General features: G+C 39.4%; 1 protein-coding gene across 1 annotated transcript in view; it reads left to right on the top strand.

Annotated features, from left to right (window-relative positions):
• gabrb3.S (gamma-aminobutyric acid (GABA) A receptor, beta 3 S homeolog) overlaps positions 1 to 17,293 on the top strand; it is a 120,011-nt gene that overhangs the window by 68,421 nt on the left and 34,297 nt on the right. Inside the window, exon 5 of the mRNA XM_018249807.2 lies at positions 12,741 to 12,823. Within this exon, the coding sequence (XP_018105296.1) occupies positions 12,741 to 12,823 (83 nt within the window). The remainder of the gene's footprint in view (positions 1 to 12,740; positions 12,824 to 17,293) is intronic.

The following is a 17,293-nucleotide window of genomic DNA, read 5'->3' as shown; positions in this document are numbered from 1 at the left end:
ACACATTTGACAGCTCAGCCCACAGTCCCAGATTTTTATTAAAAATGCCCAATTTTCTCTGATCTCCTACACTGATGCCAGTTTCTGAATCTTAATTAAAATAAGAGGCTTTTTTGGCCCAGAATTCTCAAAGCCTGCACTTGGATACAATTGTAACAATTTAAGATGAGCAAAGATACAATTGTAACTATTTAAGATAAACAAGGCTCTTGGGAGAACTGTGACTCACAGCTTAAAGGGCAATTTACAGTACCTTCATTAGCAAAACTGTTATAACACATAAAACATGGCCCTAAAATCCCCAGAAATGTATTCAAACTTTCATAAGCTTTTTTGTAATAAAAAAGTTCCAGACATCCTGTGCCCAGAAGCTGGGTATGGATATACTGGATGGCCTGAGGCCTTAGCTAGGAGAAGCCACCACTCAAAGGTAGGCCTAAGTTAAGGGAAATGGCCACCATGAATGAGGGCCTCAAATAGTGGAGGGTACTGTAGCTTATGTTATAGTACACTTTAGCAGTTGTGAAATAGACAGTGTGAACTACTGAGTTCCCCACTTTTTAACAAATTCACCAATCTAGAAATCCAGGTGTTTGCTGAGCATTGTGTTCCAGGACCCCTGGGAGCATAGCCGAAGGGTTAAGGGACAGGGACATGACTGAGGGGTGAATCAGGGACTTCACGGGGTTGTGGAATTGTGGGGATTGTAGTTGGCAGAGTGAGGTGAGGAGTAACAGAGGGTATACGTTGTCTGGGCGTCGAGAAGAATCGGACATTTTTTATCTGGAGTGGAGACAGCTTCCCACCCTCCCTCCCTGTTAGTTTAATGACTGAGGGTAGTAAGGGTATAATGTGTTTTATTTGTCACAGCAACGGGGGGCGTGGTGGGCTGCACTATGGGCAGCCAAAAAGGGGAAATAAAATGGAAGGGGTAGTTTAAGCAGGAGCATTTTGGGGCCAGGTCCAGTTAGGTGCCAAAGTAAGGGTGTGTTGGGAACTAGTCTCAGGTTTGGTAACTGTAAGATTGTTTAAGTATATGTAATGATGCAACCAGCAATGATTTATGTATATGTTGATGTATATGTTTATGCATGGTTATGGATATCGTTATGGGTGGTTAATTATTTGGATGTTGAAGATATTTACGGTAACATGTATAATAAATTAAGCTGCGGCCTTTCCACCCAGTTGTGGTGTCACTGTCAATTATTGGGGGTGAAGGGCCTGGGGGATTGAGGATCCATAAGTCAGGTCTTTCAAGTGCTTCCATCCATCTTAGGTAAAAACAGTACATAACTGTTTCCAACAGTTATATATAAAACCTTTCTACCCTTTATTTCTTCTGGTGTCATTGATGTAAACATGTGAAACATAAAAAATTATTTAAGGTTTGTTTAATTTCATATACATTTTGTATTCCCTTAAATCTAGTCTTTTACTAAAAACATTGCAGATTATATTCAGAAAATTTCAGGAAAATGTTTCGGCAGTTCCCTATAGTTGAAGAGATCCAACATAACAGAGATTGCTGTGGAGATATTCACCATACAAGATCTTCTGTGTAATTTCATGCAAATGCCAATTCAGTTTTATTTATAGACAGAAGAAAATGAAACCAAATGATTTTCGTGTGCATGCTTGTGCAGATTTGTGGATGCTCTGACTATTCATCTTATTTAAATTGTAATTCAACTGTTTCTAGATGGCAAGTTTATACAATAATTGGAAGTAATACATTTCCTGAAAAGTACCCTGAAAATGATATTAATACTTGACTTAAAGGCTTAAAGAAAGCACTTGTTCAGAGTAGAAAGGCTGAGGGCTAGATGCTCATGTCATGTAAAGAAATCTGATGAATGGAGGGCCTTCTCCTTTGGCAATATCTAGGGTTATTTGATCATAAACGTGGCCTTATTCAGCTCCTCATATAAGCCAATACCAAAGATACCTTAAATGTAATTTGTTCTCCCCCTTCTGCCAAGATTTCCAGAAGTCTAGCCTAAACTAAAACAGGAACCACTCACATATTAAAATGAAGGGTGCTTAACCATTTATTTGTGGAACACAAAACCCCTTAGTGACATCAACCACAGATTAAGACAACACTTTCAGTACTTAAACATTTATACAACATACAGTCATAAGAAAAAGTTTGGAAACCCCTCTTAATTCTTTGGAGTTTTGTTTATCATTGGCTGAGCTTTCAAAGCAGCAACTTCCTTTTAATATATAACATGTCTTATAGAAACAGTAGTATTTCAGCAGTGACATAAAGTTTATTGGATTAACAGAAAATATGCAATATGCATCATAACAAAATTAGACAGGTGCATAAATTTGGACACAAACAACAGAGATATTAAATCAATACTTAGTTGAGCCTCCTTTTGCAAATGTAACAGCCTCTAGACGCCTCCTATAGCCTTTGATGAGTGTCTGGATTCTGGATGGCGGTATTTTTGACCATTCGTCCATACAAAATCTCTCCAGTTCAGTTAAATTTGATGGCTGGCGAGCATGTACAGTCTGCTTCAAATCATCCCATAGATTTTCCATGATATTCAAGTCGACGGCCATTCCAGAATATTGTACTTCTCCCTCTGCATAAATGTCTTTGTAGATTTCAAAGTGTGTTTAGGGTCATTATCTTGTTGGAATATCCAACCCCCGTGTAACTTCACCTTTGTGACAGATGCTTGAACATTATCCTAAAGAATTTGTTGATATTGGGTTGAATTCATCTGACCCTCGACTTTAACAAGGGCCCCAGTCCCTGAACTAGCCACACAGCCCCTCCAAATTTTACAGTAGGTAACAGGTATTTTTCTTGGAATTCAGTGTACTTTTTCCACCATGAAAAGCGCTTTTTGTTATGACCAAATAACTCATCATAATTGTTTCATCAGTCCAAAGCACTTTGTTCCAAAATGACTGTGGCTTGTCTAAATGAGCTTTTACATACAAGTTACTCTGTTTGTATTTGCATGAGTGCAGAAAGGGTTTCTTTCTCATCACCCTGCCATACAGATGTTCTTTGTGCAAATTGTGCTGAATTGTAGAACGATGTACAGATACACCATCTGCAGCAAGATGTTCTTGCAGGTCTTTAGAGGTGATCTTTGGATTGTCTGTAACCATTCTCACAATCCTCCACATATGCCGCTCCTGTATTTTTCTTGGCCTGCCAGATTTGGGTTTTATAGCAACTGTGCCTGTGGCCTTCCATTTCCTGATTACATTCCTTACAGTTGAAACTGACAGTTTAAACCACTGAGATAGCTTTTTGTAGCTTTCCCCTAAACCATGACACTGAACAGTCTTTGTTTTCAGATCTTTTGAGCGTTGCTTTGAGGATCCCATGCTGTCACTCTTCAGAGGAGAGTCAAACAGAAGCACAACTTGCAATTGGCCACCTTAAATACCCTTTCCCATGATCGAACACACCTACCTATGAAGTTCAAGGCTTAACAAGCAAATCCAACCAATTTGGTGTTGCCAGTAATCAGTATTGAGCAGTTACATGCATTGAAATTAGCAAAATTACAAGGGTATCCAAATTTTTGCACAGCCAGTTTTCACATTTGATTTAATTTCATACAACTGAATACTGCTTCACTAAAAAATTTTGTTCAGAAAACACCCCAGTACTAGATGTTCCTGGGAAATGAAAGACATACCATTGTTATCTTTTTTGTTACAAGTGGAGTAAATTATTATGTAGGCTGAGAGGGGTTCCCAAGCTTTTTCATACGACTGTATCTCTGATAAGATTTACAGTGTTTTACCACCAGGATTATACAGACTTCAACATACATTTAGAGAAATTCAGTAGTATTCAGACTCACATAAGCATGCAGGAGTATTGTATGAATATCACGCTTGTGTCAAATGTATTTCTTAGAAAGCATGACAATGTCTAAGAAAGCAGGGTAAGATCTTCTCTTTAGTTCAGAATACATTATGTAAAATCATTCTGTCAGCCTACAAATTTGTTGTAAAATATGCATTTTTAGTACATAAGATCTCAACTCCTACACACCAGATGGCATGTAGCGATCCCCTGGAATCTCAGAAAGTGTTGTACTTTGCTTTAAACATTTAGGCTGTGAGTAAGATTGTATGTAATAAGCTGGAAAACAACAGAGGTCTGTATGTATGTACAGTACGATGTACAGCAGAGTTGCCTGAAGTGCTTGGCATTGATGTTTAATTCTTGCCACCACTAGTGATGGGTGAATCTGTGCAGTTTTGCTTCGCTGAAAAATTTGTGAATTTACAGCGGAATTATTGAAATGGAGGAAAATTTGCGAAAGTCAATGGGTATCCGAATAATTCTGACGCGCCACAATTTTAATGCGTGTGGATTTTGATGTGCGCCAATTTTTTTTCTATGACAAGGCAGATTTTTCGCTGGCGAATTGTCACCGCAGTTTCGCAAATTCATTCACATGCGGCAAAATGTGGAAATTTGCCGCAAATTTGTGTCTGGCGAATTTATTTGCCCATCACTAGCCACCACCTATTATATTATTTTCTATATCTTCTTGACCATAACAAATTGCATGTGAACCACAGAAGACCTGCTTGTTCTATAATTTCATTTCATTATATCTTTTTAATCACATGCTTTAATAATAACTTTTTTCTATAAAAACAAACGGCTGATATTTGGGTTTTACTATGCAAATATATTCAAAATTTTCTCAAATCATGGTAGTGGGGGGCCTGGAGGACAGGGTAGCCTGTGCCCATAGGCATAGGCATAGGCTCTAAACCCGCATGGTTGAGCTTACCAGACTCTGGAGTACCCTGCATAAGCCCCGCAGGGCTAGCAAATTCCTTTTAGCCCCTACTAGCAGTTTCTGTCCACCCTCTCTCAGTGAAAGCAGCAATGGCTATGCACATGGCTCTGCCTATATCAAAACAGTTACTGTTACAGCAGCAACACCTTCTGGCAACCTCCGGTATCTGCCAGACACACTGCACAGGGACAGGGCTCCTGCCCCTCTCAAGACTCTAGGTAGACCCTGTAGCTGGAGAAGCAGGGCATTTCCACCATGTGGTTTCAAACCGTAGGGGAATTAACCCTACGGGTCCCTACATTTATATAGTTAGTTAGGCAAAATAAGATGCAATAGTTGGGGCATGAGCATGTCACTTTTAATTACAAGTTTTCATGACCCCTGAAAGGACCAACATAGAGCTGCTGCATGTCCTTAACTATTAAGCTACTCTATTATTACGACAAATAACTAACAGTACAGCTTCCTGGATGAAAAAAGGGACGAGGGCAGCATGAAAGTTCCCACTTGACCTAGAGTCTCCTGTTGCAGTAAGGCCAAACACCACCACAGATTAATTTAACATTTGCTGTGATTCCATAACCTCTAGGCCGTGCAAGAATGTTGTCCTTTGCTAGCTTGGTAGGGTGCCTGGATTAGATCTTCATTTTATTTACAATCAAATACCTTTAAACACAATTATAGTAAATGTATGGGAACTGTTATCCAAATAGAAGAGGGGGATGGTGGTTAGCACAGCTTTTCCAAATGGTATGCCCCAATTCCTTAATAGTTGCTCTGTGCTGCAACTGCTGCAAATGATCCAAGTATAAGAGAAGGAAGAGGAACTCCAGCATTGTTACTGCAAACAACTTTTTATTCCAAGCAGTGGTAAACACAACATGTTTCGGGTTCCATACGAACCCGAAACATGTTGTGTTTACCACTGCCTGGAATATTAATTATATCTTATTTTTGGATCAAGTACAAGGTACTGTTTTATTATTACAGAGAAAAGGGTGATCATTCTTTGCATTATTGGATAAAATGGAGTCTATGGGAGACTTCCTATCCGTAATTCTGAGCGTTTTGTATAACAAATTTCTGAATAACAGATCCTATACCTGTACAAGGTACTGGAATTACAGAGAAAAAGGAAATATGTTTTAAAATTCTGAATTATTTGATTTACAATGGAGTCTAAGGGAGATGACCTTCCCGTAATTTGGAGCTTGCTTGAAATAGGAACATTTTTGGTTGAATTGTCAACCCTTTCATGTTGAAAATGGACCAAATATCTGTTGTCAACCATAAGTTCTACTTACAGTATTTATAATCATTTTCTACAGGATTCACAAATCAATAGTCATGAAAACATTGTTTATGTTGTCTTTTACTGGCATATTATCTTTATCTAAAATCTCAATTCCATTTTGATATTTCCAGCTATTTTACTTTTCACTGGTACAGAACAGTTGTCTTTGCTTTAAAGGAAAACTATCCCCACACTGATGTGCGAGGGACGGGTATTTACCAGTTCATAAGTTTGAAAGTTAAACGGGTAGCACTAAAATGTTTACATGTCTATACTACTTACACGCCCAAGTGGTCTTTATACCTTTTTTACAGGTTCACGTTACTGGCATTACTGAAATGTTTGCATGTCTTTGAATGTCACAGGTCTCAGTGTTTTTTTTTTTGCCCTGTTCCCAAGATCACAATATATACATCACCTCCTCATGGCATCTAATTTGAGATTTTGCCTACTCTCCTGGAATGTGAGGGGCTTAAATGACCGAATTAAAAGGAAGTTGGTACTAGATCATGTCAAGTCGCTTGATGCGGAAGTTATATTACTGCAAGAAACCCACCTTACAGGGAGTAAGATTCTATCCCTTAGGCGTCCTTGGGTGGGATGGGCCTTTCACGCCACGTACTCTCCGTACACTGGAGGGGTTTCAATCTTGGTTAAAAAATCTGTAAACTTCCAATTATTATCTCTGAGGTCTGACCCCAAGGGCAGATTTATTTTTCTGAATTGTAAGATTAACTCTGTGGACACTGTTCTGGCCAATGTGTACATTCCACCCCCGTATACAGATGAATGTATTGTCCACTTTGTAAAATATGTAGCGGATTTCCCATATGCTCAAATAATTTGTGGAGGTGATTTTAATACTGTTCTAAATGAAAATTTCCACTACTCACATGTCCTTATCGAGGTTAGATATGATATTTCTCTCCAAAGGCCTGCTTTCAAATATACAAAGCGCCCACTATCAAACACGAGGTATCTCAGATCACGCCCCGCTTAAGTTAACCTGGCATACTGGCCCCACCTCTCAAGGTAATAGGCAATGGTCCTTTAACCCAGTCTGGCTTAATATCATAAACAACGATGCCGCACTTGCCAGCTCCATTAAGGAATACTTCTCATTAGATCACACCCCTGTTGACACCCCAACAGTTTGGGAGGCCTTCAAGGCCACTCTCAGGTCTATTCTCCACACTGAGATTACAGCAGTTAAAAAATCCTCACGCCGCCTCGAATTACAGTTAAGCCAAGAGGTTGACACCCTTACTGCTAGTATGCAAGCAAACCCCTCCCCATCCACACTTATAGCATTGCGCCAAGCTGAACAGGTATATGCGGCACATATGCATGACAAAACTAAAAGGAAACTGCTTTTCTCTAAGACTAATCTCTATGAGCACGGTGAACGGGCCGGAAAACTATTGGCTTACATGGCCAGGGTACAAACCGCCCCCCCGGTAATTACTGATCTTTACAACTCACAAGGAGTGTTATGTAACCAACCCAAGGAGGTAATAGGGATTTTACAAGACTTCTATACCCGTCTCTATACATCTAAAACTACAGCCTCCGCAGAGGAAATGGCAGCATATTTTACCAACATCCGCCTGCCCACTCTAACGGTAGAGCAGGTCAGAACCCTGGATGCTGAGATTTCGGTGCAGGAAATTTCTGAAGCTATTGATGCCTTCCCTAATGGTAGGGTATCTGGTCCTGATGGCTTACCAATTGAAATATATAAACGATTCAAAAAAGAAATTGCCCCAAAACTATGTGAGACCCTTAAGGATGCGATACAACGCCAATCCCTACCTCCATCTATGTACAATGCTACTATTGTGCTACTCAACAAGCCCGGTAAAGACCCCAAGCACTGTGACGCATATCGCCCAATCTCGCTACTTACAACCGATGTAAAAATCTTAGCAAAGGTCTTAGCCATGAGATTGGGGGAAGTAATTCATCACCTGGTCCATGAAGACCAGACTGGTTTTATGCCAGGCAAATCCACCGCACTGAATATCCGTAGACTCTACACTAACCTTTCCCTCCCTCATGACAACCAGGGTCAGAGGACTGTGGTTGCGCTGGACATTGCCAAGGCGTTTGACACTGTTGAGTGGCCATATCTTTGGCAATTGCTAAAAGAATTCGGATTTGGCCCAGTCTACATCAATCTAGTTAAACTACTATATAACGCTCCCACTGCATCTATTAAAACAAGTAACATGTCTACCCCTTCTTTCCGCCTCTATCGCGGTACCAGGCAGGGCTGTCCACTCTCCCCTCTGCTATTCGCATTGGCTATTGAACCCCTTGCCTGCCTCATCAGATCTCATAACAATATAACTGCATTCGTTCTGGGTAACAGGGAGGATCGTATTCAGTTATACGCGGATGATACGCTCTTGTATCTAGGGGACAGGCGGGACTCACTGGCCAATGTCCTAAAGGTCTTGGCTGAGTTCGGCGCTGTTTCCGGGCTGGTAGTCAACAAATCCAAATCCACTGCCCTTATGCTAGACCCACTTACAGAGGAAGAAAGGATGACTACCTTTCCTTTTAAAGTAGTCCCCGAATTTACTTACCTAGGAGTAAAGGTCACAGCCCTCCCTCAACACTACTTGGCCCTTAACTTAGACCCGTTAAATGATTGGTTATCCCAAAAGCTTAAGCCGTGGGCTAACCTCCCGGTAGGCCCCACAGGGCGGGTCCATCTTATAAAAATGATTATTTTGCCCAAGCTACTCTATGTACTGCAGAAAGCCCCCATATGGATACCCAAATCCTATTTCCTTAAACTTAATGCTATATTTAGGCAACTGGTGTGGGCTCATTCCAGGCCAAGACTAAAGCTTGAAACACTAATGTGTGCTAAAGACAAAGCTGGTTTGGCCCTTCCAGATATGTATCTATATTATTTTGCAGCACAACTGTCCCACCTCACTACATGGGTGGAAGGCTCGCATCACAAGACGCTACATTCGCTTTGGGCTCACTTAACTGGCTTCACTGATAACCCAATCAGCTGGATCCTAGGGAAATCTGTCAATATGTCTCAGTCACTGCTTTCCCCCCCCCCCATCAGCTCCCTACGTAAGGTGTGGAAAATGGCAAATGCACTTCTAAAATCTCCTACCACTGACCCTCTCACACCATTATGGAACAACCGAGATTACCCCTTGTTGGTAAAACTGGGTCCTATGTGTCTTTGGTCGGGATGTGGGGTGAATACCCTTGGTGATGTATGGCGTGATGGCAATCTAATCTCTTTTGCACAATTAAAAGACCAATTCCAAATCCCACATAACCAATGGCTGACCTTTCATAAGTTCAACCGCGCTCTTAATACCACATTCAAGCACCATGATTTTTCACTGTCCACGCACCCCTTTTTGCTATACATTAAGAGGGGCCATACAAAAGGTCTGGTCACTATGTTATATGCTAAATTGCTGCATGAAGTACATGGAAATAGTCTGGATGGGTTACGGTCTAAATGGGAGGTGGATGTGGGCACAATCCTAGACGAGGAATGGCAGGAAGCACAGGAATCCCCTCATAGACTACGGCTAATTCAATTATATATTCTTCATAGGGCTTACTACACCCCTGTCCGTCTTCACTATATTAACGCCAGCACCCCGGATGTTTGCACTAGGTGTGCTTTAGAACGGGGAACTTTGTTACACATGTTATGGAGCTGCACTAAGCTTTCCGCATACTGGAGGGAAGTACTGGACGCCTTAGATGCGGTGCTCCAGGTGACTATTACCAGAACACCCAAAGTATGCGTCCTGGCCATAATTCAAGACTTAAAGCTGAATCATTGTCAGTCACTTCTCCTTCTTGAGGCATTACTGCTTGCTAAGAGATTGATCACCCAGAATTGGAGAGCTGTGGCCCCTCCTACCTTCTCTACCTGGAAAGCAATTATGCAGGATACCTGTAATACTGAATACTTAATGTACCTAAAAAGGGGAGTCCCCGCCAAATTCCAAAAAATTTGGGGACCCTGGACCGACCTTTACCCCCAACATCCAAGACAACTTCCAGCAGTTTAGGTTAACAGGGTTCAGGGAAGGTGAATGGTGCATTAGCTTTACTCGTCCAACTAGGTCTGAATCCTTAGTTGGAGGAAGACCCTGATAAGGTTGTAAACTGTTGTTCCTATGACGCTGTATTTGCTGCATAATATGCTTTATACACTTTGTTTTGTATAAGACATGTCACATGTGATGCTATGTTTTTCCTTCTTTTGACTTTAAACTGTAAACTGCTTACTTTATTCAATCAATAAACTAACCGAATTTAAAAAAAAAAAAAAGGAAAACTATACCCCCAAAATGAATACTTAAGCAATAGATAGTTTATATCATATTAAGTGCCATATTAAAGAATCTTACCAAACTTGAATATATATTTAAGTAAATATTGCCCTTTTACATCTCTTGCCTTGAACCACCATTTTGTGACGGTCTGTGTGTTGCCTCAGAGATCACCTGACCAGAAATACTGCAACTCTAACTGTAACTGGAAGAAGTGTGGGAAGCAAAAGACAGAACTCTGTCTGTTAATTGGCTCATGTGACTTAACATGTATGGTTTTTTATTTATGATTACCCAATTGCACATACTCTACTACTAAAAAAGTATATTATTATGAAACATGAAAAAGCAGGGTTTTACATATGAGCTGTTTTGTGCAATATACTGTATTTTTATTGAGACCTACATTGTTTGGGGGATATAGTTTTCCTTTAAAAAAGGCAAATCTAATTGAATTTATATTCTGTTTCTGTGGTTTATACTTAGGCATTATGTTGATTCAATATGATATTTTTAGTTGGAAGGTCACCTAAGTAGTTTTACACATTTAAAAGATTTTAGGAGGTGATGTGAATTACATGTCATTTTTATTCTTTCTGTGCTTTCATGACATCAATACCAAGTAAATATCAACACAATTTCAGAAACACAATTAATAAATGTAATAGAAAACCAAAAATGCAATTTTCCATCACTATGAGCAATAATCAGTTGCTGGAGGGGACTAACCCCAAAATGAGAGTACAATTGTTCCAATAAATCATGATTTGGTACAGAAAATAGTGATTCATTATGTATAATTGAATCACTACTTGTTTATAAAGATTTGTGATCAGTACATAAATTACTGTTTGAGCTGGATCAATATGAAATGTGTGATGCAATTGATAAATCTTTGTGAATTAAATTGTGGATGATGCACATCTCCAACATAAAAACCATTAGTCATGTTGAATTAGTCCCACCCACAGGTCATTGACTTGAAGGTATAATTCAATTGCAGCTTATTTGATAGAAAATGGTATCTGCTAAGTGGAACAGATAGGAGTGTACAGCTGCCATATTTGTTCCTGTAAGCCAGTGGTTGCTAAGCTTTTTCAGTGAAAGCCTTACTTGACCATGTCCAACCTTTGGTCAGTGGCCCCTTTGTTAGTGAATCAGTCATATTTCAATTATGTCCAGGACAGAAAATACATACAGTATTCATCTTAACTGATCTTCAGACAAGGGTATCCTCAAGAGCAAATGGCCATTCCTCCCAGTTTTCAACTTAACTGGCCTTCAAGCCAAGTCACCCTACCTTCACACCACACTTTGGAACTAAAATTCGACCTTTAATCAATGGGCGTCATAGAGTGCAGGGCTATACTTAATGGGGAGGAATTTGTTTTATGAGTTTTTTTTAACCATGATTACACTCATTTTCTCTAAAATCACAAATGCCATGAAAGTTATTTTAAAGATTAAAAGAAGTACAAATGAAAACAAAACACTGAACGATGTGCTAAAAAATACAAAACCCTCAGTTTTTTGGACAGTTGCTAGCAAAAAAAAAAAAAACCCCAAAAACATCTGAAAGGCTAAAAGAAAGGTTCAATTTGATTAGTGCAACTGACTTCTATGGGACCTCAACTACTTTTACTTGGTCTTGTGTTTTTTTGGTTTTTAAACTTAAAGGACCAGTAACAACATTTTTTTAAAAAAAATGTGTTTCTTTTTAATGAAAAAAAAAAACCACCAAGACAGTTTAAACTTTTAATTCGCAAAACTTTTATTAAGAAATTACTTACCGATTCTCTGCATGCACTCCTCTTCAGAAACGGCGACAGAGCGACGATCCATCTTGCGACGCTCGATTTCTGCACCCTGGTTACTGGTCCTTTAATAAATCTCAAACTTTTTGAAGAAATTAAAAGACCCACACAGTTTTAGATTAAAGATACAATTTCTGAAAAGAATGGAAAACTAAAATGTTAGTTAATAGGCCCTGTAATAACTGGAGGGTGGAGCAAATATAAATGTGTAAAACACATAAAACTGGTTACCTGCATCTGACCTGTTTAATCTGTTCTCTAATTTCCATGTAATTTTGACATCTTGTATTTCCTGCACCTCACCTGGAATTGTGTTTACACCATAAATAGTATTTCTTCTTCTACATGATGCATTGACCTGTTTATCAGCATTTAGTGTTTCTCCACTAAAATAAAGAGACTAAACACCTAGTTTCAGCCTTTATTTTTAACTGTTAATTCTGCATTTATTTGTGACAGTTGCCTGTGATCTAACGGTTTGTGTTTTGTTTGTTTACATCAGAATAACAACAACAGCTGCGTGCATGATGGATTTAAGGAGGTACCCACTGGATGAGCAGAATTGCACTCTTGAGATAGAAAGCTGTAAGTAGAATACAAATGTTTAGAAGACAAGTATTTTTATGCAGTACTCCACCAATGTGGCATACATGATTAATATTAAATGAACCTTTTAAAGAATGTTTAATTTCTCCTTTGCATTATGTAGTGATCAGAGATCACTGAATTAGACAGAATTAGACAGCACTGTCTGTCGCCACACTGATTAGCCATTGCTTGGATGCTTGCCGCCAATGCAAAAGAACTAATGTTCACATTTTAATCAGATTCTGTTTGAATAGGGAAAACAGTGAGAAGCAATTTACTTTTACTGTGGTTTAATACGGTATGCATCAGCACCCATTTTGCTAATCCTCCCCAGGGCACATGGAAAACCCTCTAATTATCATTGTGAACTCATCTGTGTATGAGCAAGCAATTTTGTGTGTATAGTTGTCTTTTTCTTCAAGATTTGTGATACTTTAAATAGATGGTCTTCTTAACCCTAGATAGGGATGACATGTACTAATACTGTTTCTGAAATCTTCTCTTCGGTAATCTTCGGGTCTTCTTCCTTCCCTTTGGCTATTTCCGTCACTTTCGGCGTATGTGCAGTTGTCCGGAACTGGAAGATTGCTTCTACTGCACATGCGCCGATACGGTGCTTACTTTCCGAAGATTACCGAAGAAAAGAAGATGGCGTCTGTGAGCTTCACTGCGCTTACTCTGCAATGAGGGGTAATTACAGGATTAGGGGCAATTACTAGAGTTATCACATGTGCAGGTGGGAGCAGGGAGGGGGGACTATGTAGGGTATGGGGTAGTAGGTTTTATTATATGGGGAGGTTGAATTCTCCTTTAAGTCTACTAAAAAAATAGACCCAATAGCCTGGTTTTACTTCAAATGTGGATTTATGCAAATTTTCACTAGCGTTAGTTGCTTTGCCCTTTAGGGAATCTGCCCCTATGAGATAATTCTGAGCTTTCTGGATAATGGGTTTGCAGATAACTGATCATGTACGTGAACACTTACATTGTAATCACTTAACCTAGTGTGACTGATTACCCTCAGGGAACTGTACAGTTAAGCTGTTGGGGTGACAGAGAATGTATTACAGTTCTGTAAATTGGGAAAGGGGGGGCAGTGGAGAAAAATAGTGTTATTTTTGTGATACTTGCATGATTAAAATAGTAGAAGACTACCCAACCGCAATGGACAGATGTTGGAGAGGATGTAAACAACGAGGCACATTAGCACATATAATGTGGTTCTGTCCTATAATCGTCCCGTACTGGGAAAGAGTATCAACACTTTTGAGTAGAGTGCTTTTCCGGACCATACCACTTGATCCCTGGATGTATATACTGGGTAAACCCCTTGAGGAGAATTCTAAAGCAGACCAAAGGTTAATGAACCACATACTCACAGCGGCTCGGAGACTTATATGTTCAAAATGGAAACAAAGATTAGCCCCTACGATGACTGATAAGATAAGGTGGAAGATATACGTAGAATGGAATGTATGTCGGCTATACATAGTCACAGCAAATCGGCTTATGATAAGATATGGACGAACTGGATATACCACTTTCCCAACGTTTACACCACGACATAGTCGCTACAACCTTTCGGAATTTTGGGGCCCAGAGCGCCCACACTACATATGTAGTTTGTGGCTACAGAGAATGGACACAATTGCGTTCCTCGAGTAGGGCTTCTCTGCGGCTAATTCCTCCCAGTTCCATTTATTCTGTGCTGCTGTAGGCCTGGTTTGCCCAGATACCACACTCCAAACTCTGCTGTAGGGTGGGTCTGCACCTTGTGAAACCTTATAAAGCTAAGACATTGCATTGTATTTAGTCAATCATATCCACAACTTTGCATACTTCAGTTTCTCAACTGTGTAATTTTTTCTTTTTTCCTTTATGTTTATTTTTTCTGTTTTCTTATGCTTCTTATTATGTCTTACTTATTATTTGTGTAAAACTCATAAAACAACTTAAATAAAGAGTTATAAAAAAAAAAAAATAGTAGAAGACAATAAGCCCCCTAGCTACAATATAGCTGTTTCTTACACAGTCTGATTTTTGCTGCTGACTTGGCCACTCTGGACTGAGTCTGTAGTTTATCAGAGCAGATATGGGCCAAACCAGTTGCCACCTGAAAGATATGTGTCTGCCTGTTACTGAATTGGCTGTTTATTTGATCCTCTGCCTGTATGTGTATGCATAGGGCCCTATTATGATCTCTAGATTTGCAACTTTATCATAAAACAAATCTTTTGTTTATGGCCAGACCATTAGTATTCCAGTTTGAATTTGCTCAAGAGATTTGATCAAGAGATTCATGAAATAAACACAGATACACTCACAGTAATCCAAAAGTATTATCACTTGTAAGTTGTGGCACTCTCAATTTTGCGAGTACCAGCTATTATGCAGGAATTCTGGGAGAAAGAATACATTGAAGGAAATTCATATTCCAATGTAAGTAAGCATTTCATAAAAACACTATGTGGGACATTCACTAAGATTCGTAGTTGCGCCAGGCGTAACTTCGCCGCACTTCGCAAGGCGTATTTTCGCCAGCGCTCCGCAAATTCACTAAAATCCGAAGTTGCGCTCAGGGGTAGCGTAAGGTTGCGAAGTTGCGCTAGCGTTGATTCGCTAAGCGAAGCAAAGTTACGTTAGCGATGGTTAATTTGCATACGGCACCAAATTCAAATTTCAATGGAGGAATACCTAGAATCACTACAAATGCCTGGGAAACCTTCAAAACATCAAATAAAATTTTTATTTTGCCCTACACATGTGCCCACTGTATAGTTAAGTTGCCATGAGTTAGGAAATGTAGGGGGGAAGGAGGGGAGCCCCAAAAAAAAATTCGATCTTTTTCAGCCTATCAACCATAATATAGAAAATACGCCAGCGTTTTTTGGGACTTAGAAAAATTTTTCACCTGGTCTGAGGTGGCGAAGGAAGTCTAGCGTAAAAGAACAATGCGCGCATTAGTGAATTTGCGTAAGGGTGCGAAGTAACACTAGCGAATTTACGCCAGCGTTCGTTAGTGAATTTGCGAAGTAACGAAAATGCCCAACGCTAGCGAATTGACACTAGCGTTAGGCGCTTCGGCGCATAGTGAATTTGCCCCTATGTTAGCAGGTGCAAGTATGTCCTCTGAAAGGAGAACACAATAAAGAGTTAAAACCATTAATCATGTGCTTCTAAGATCTTAAAATGTAAAATGCTGTCTGGTTGTCGGGGGTCAGTGCCCCATATAACCAATTCCATCTGAGGCTGCATTCTTATTGTTGCTATTCATTTTTAAAGATTATCCTTCTATAGATGTAATTTCATATTCACAGTCCATTGCCTAGTTGCTTGAATAATTAGGACCAAACTTGAGAGCTGCTGAACAAAATGTTCAATCTTTTTTTGTGATTTTTAAATGATTTCAGATTGCATTCAAATAAAAAAGTCTTTATCAGCAGTTGCCAATATGGGGGTCGGACCACCCTGGGGAGGGGAGCATTGGCTAATTTGTAATATAGCATTGGAGCATTGGCTAACTTGGAACAGAGTTGGGAAGAAGGCATCTTTACCTTCCTAGAGATGCATGAAAGCTTAATTTCAAAGCTAAGGTCGGATTTGGGAAGAAAATGTACTTTCATTATTTACATTTACATTATTTTTTACATTATTTACATTATTTTTCATGACTATTTAAATTTTTAACTAATGCCTCAATGGCTGATACATCAATGTTTTTCTAACTATTGTTCATAACTATTTTATAAACTAATGGGGTGCCTAACAATAGCTTGGACATCCAAGTGGGACTTGAACTAAAAACATATCTTACTCAAAGTTAATTTGAAGGTGAATGTCTATATGCAAAGTGCAAAAATATTCAGATTATTCCAAATTTAGTGTAGCACTATATTTATTTCATAAACATATTCTTCTGCTTTTATTACACTTTTATTAGGTTGTCAAGGTTTTCTGAGAACTGCTGTGCAACTGCAACAGGAGGGTCACCCACAGCAATCCTAACAAGAAAGGATTAAGCTGCACTGCCCTCTAGATGTTGATAGCTTATGATTTAGCTGTTGTTTAGCCAGAATTCTCAGCAGCACCTGTACCTGAAAAATAAGGAAAGGGCAGGATTCTGCCTTACCTTGGAAACTTCACATGGCCAAAAATATGTTGCTCCCTGGCCCAAGTCTTAATTATATCTGGCAAGCTTACTTGACTAATTTTCAGGCATATCTCGAAATGTTATAGCTGCATGAGAATATTAAAATGTTGCTATCAAACATTTACCCTCTTTTACACACATATGCTGCATAGTAGTCAGCTTGTGAAATAGAAAAGGGTGTCTTTGCACCAGAATATGTCCCAGAATTCCTAGATCATTTGAGTTGGAAGAGAAACTCTGGGAGTTGTAGTCTTCATTTGTCATTATTTAGTTATAAATAGATTGGCAGCGTGTTACACGGCTCATTACAGTAATGT

Source organism: Xenopus laevis, chromosome 2S (assembly GCF_017654675.1).
Source record: "Xenopus laevis strain J_2021 chromosome 2S, Xenopus_laevis_v10.1, whole genome shotgun sequence".
Lineage (NCBI taxonomy): Eukaryota > Metazoa > Chordata > Amphibia > Anura > Pipidae > Xenopus > Xenopus laevis.
The sequence above is the reverse complement of the archived record's forward strand: the minus strand, read 5'-3'. Positions and strand labels throughout refer to the sequence as shown.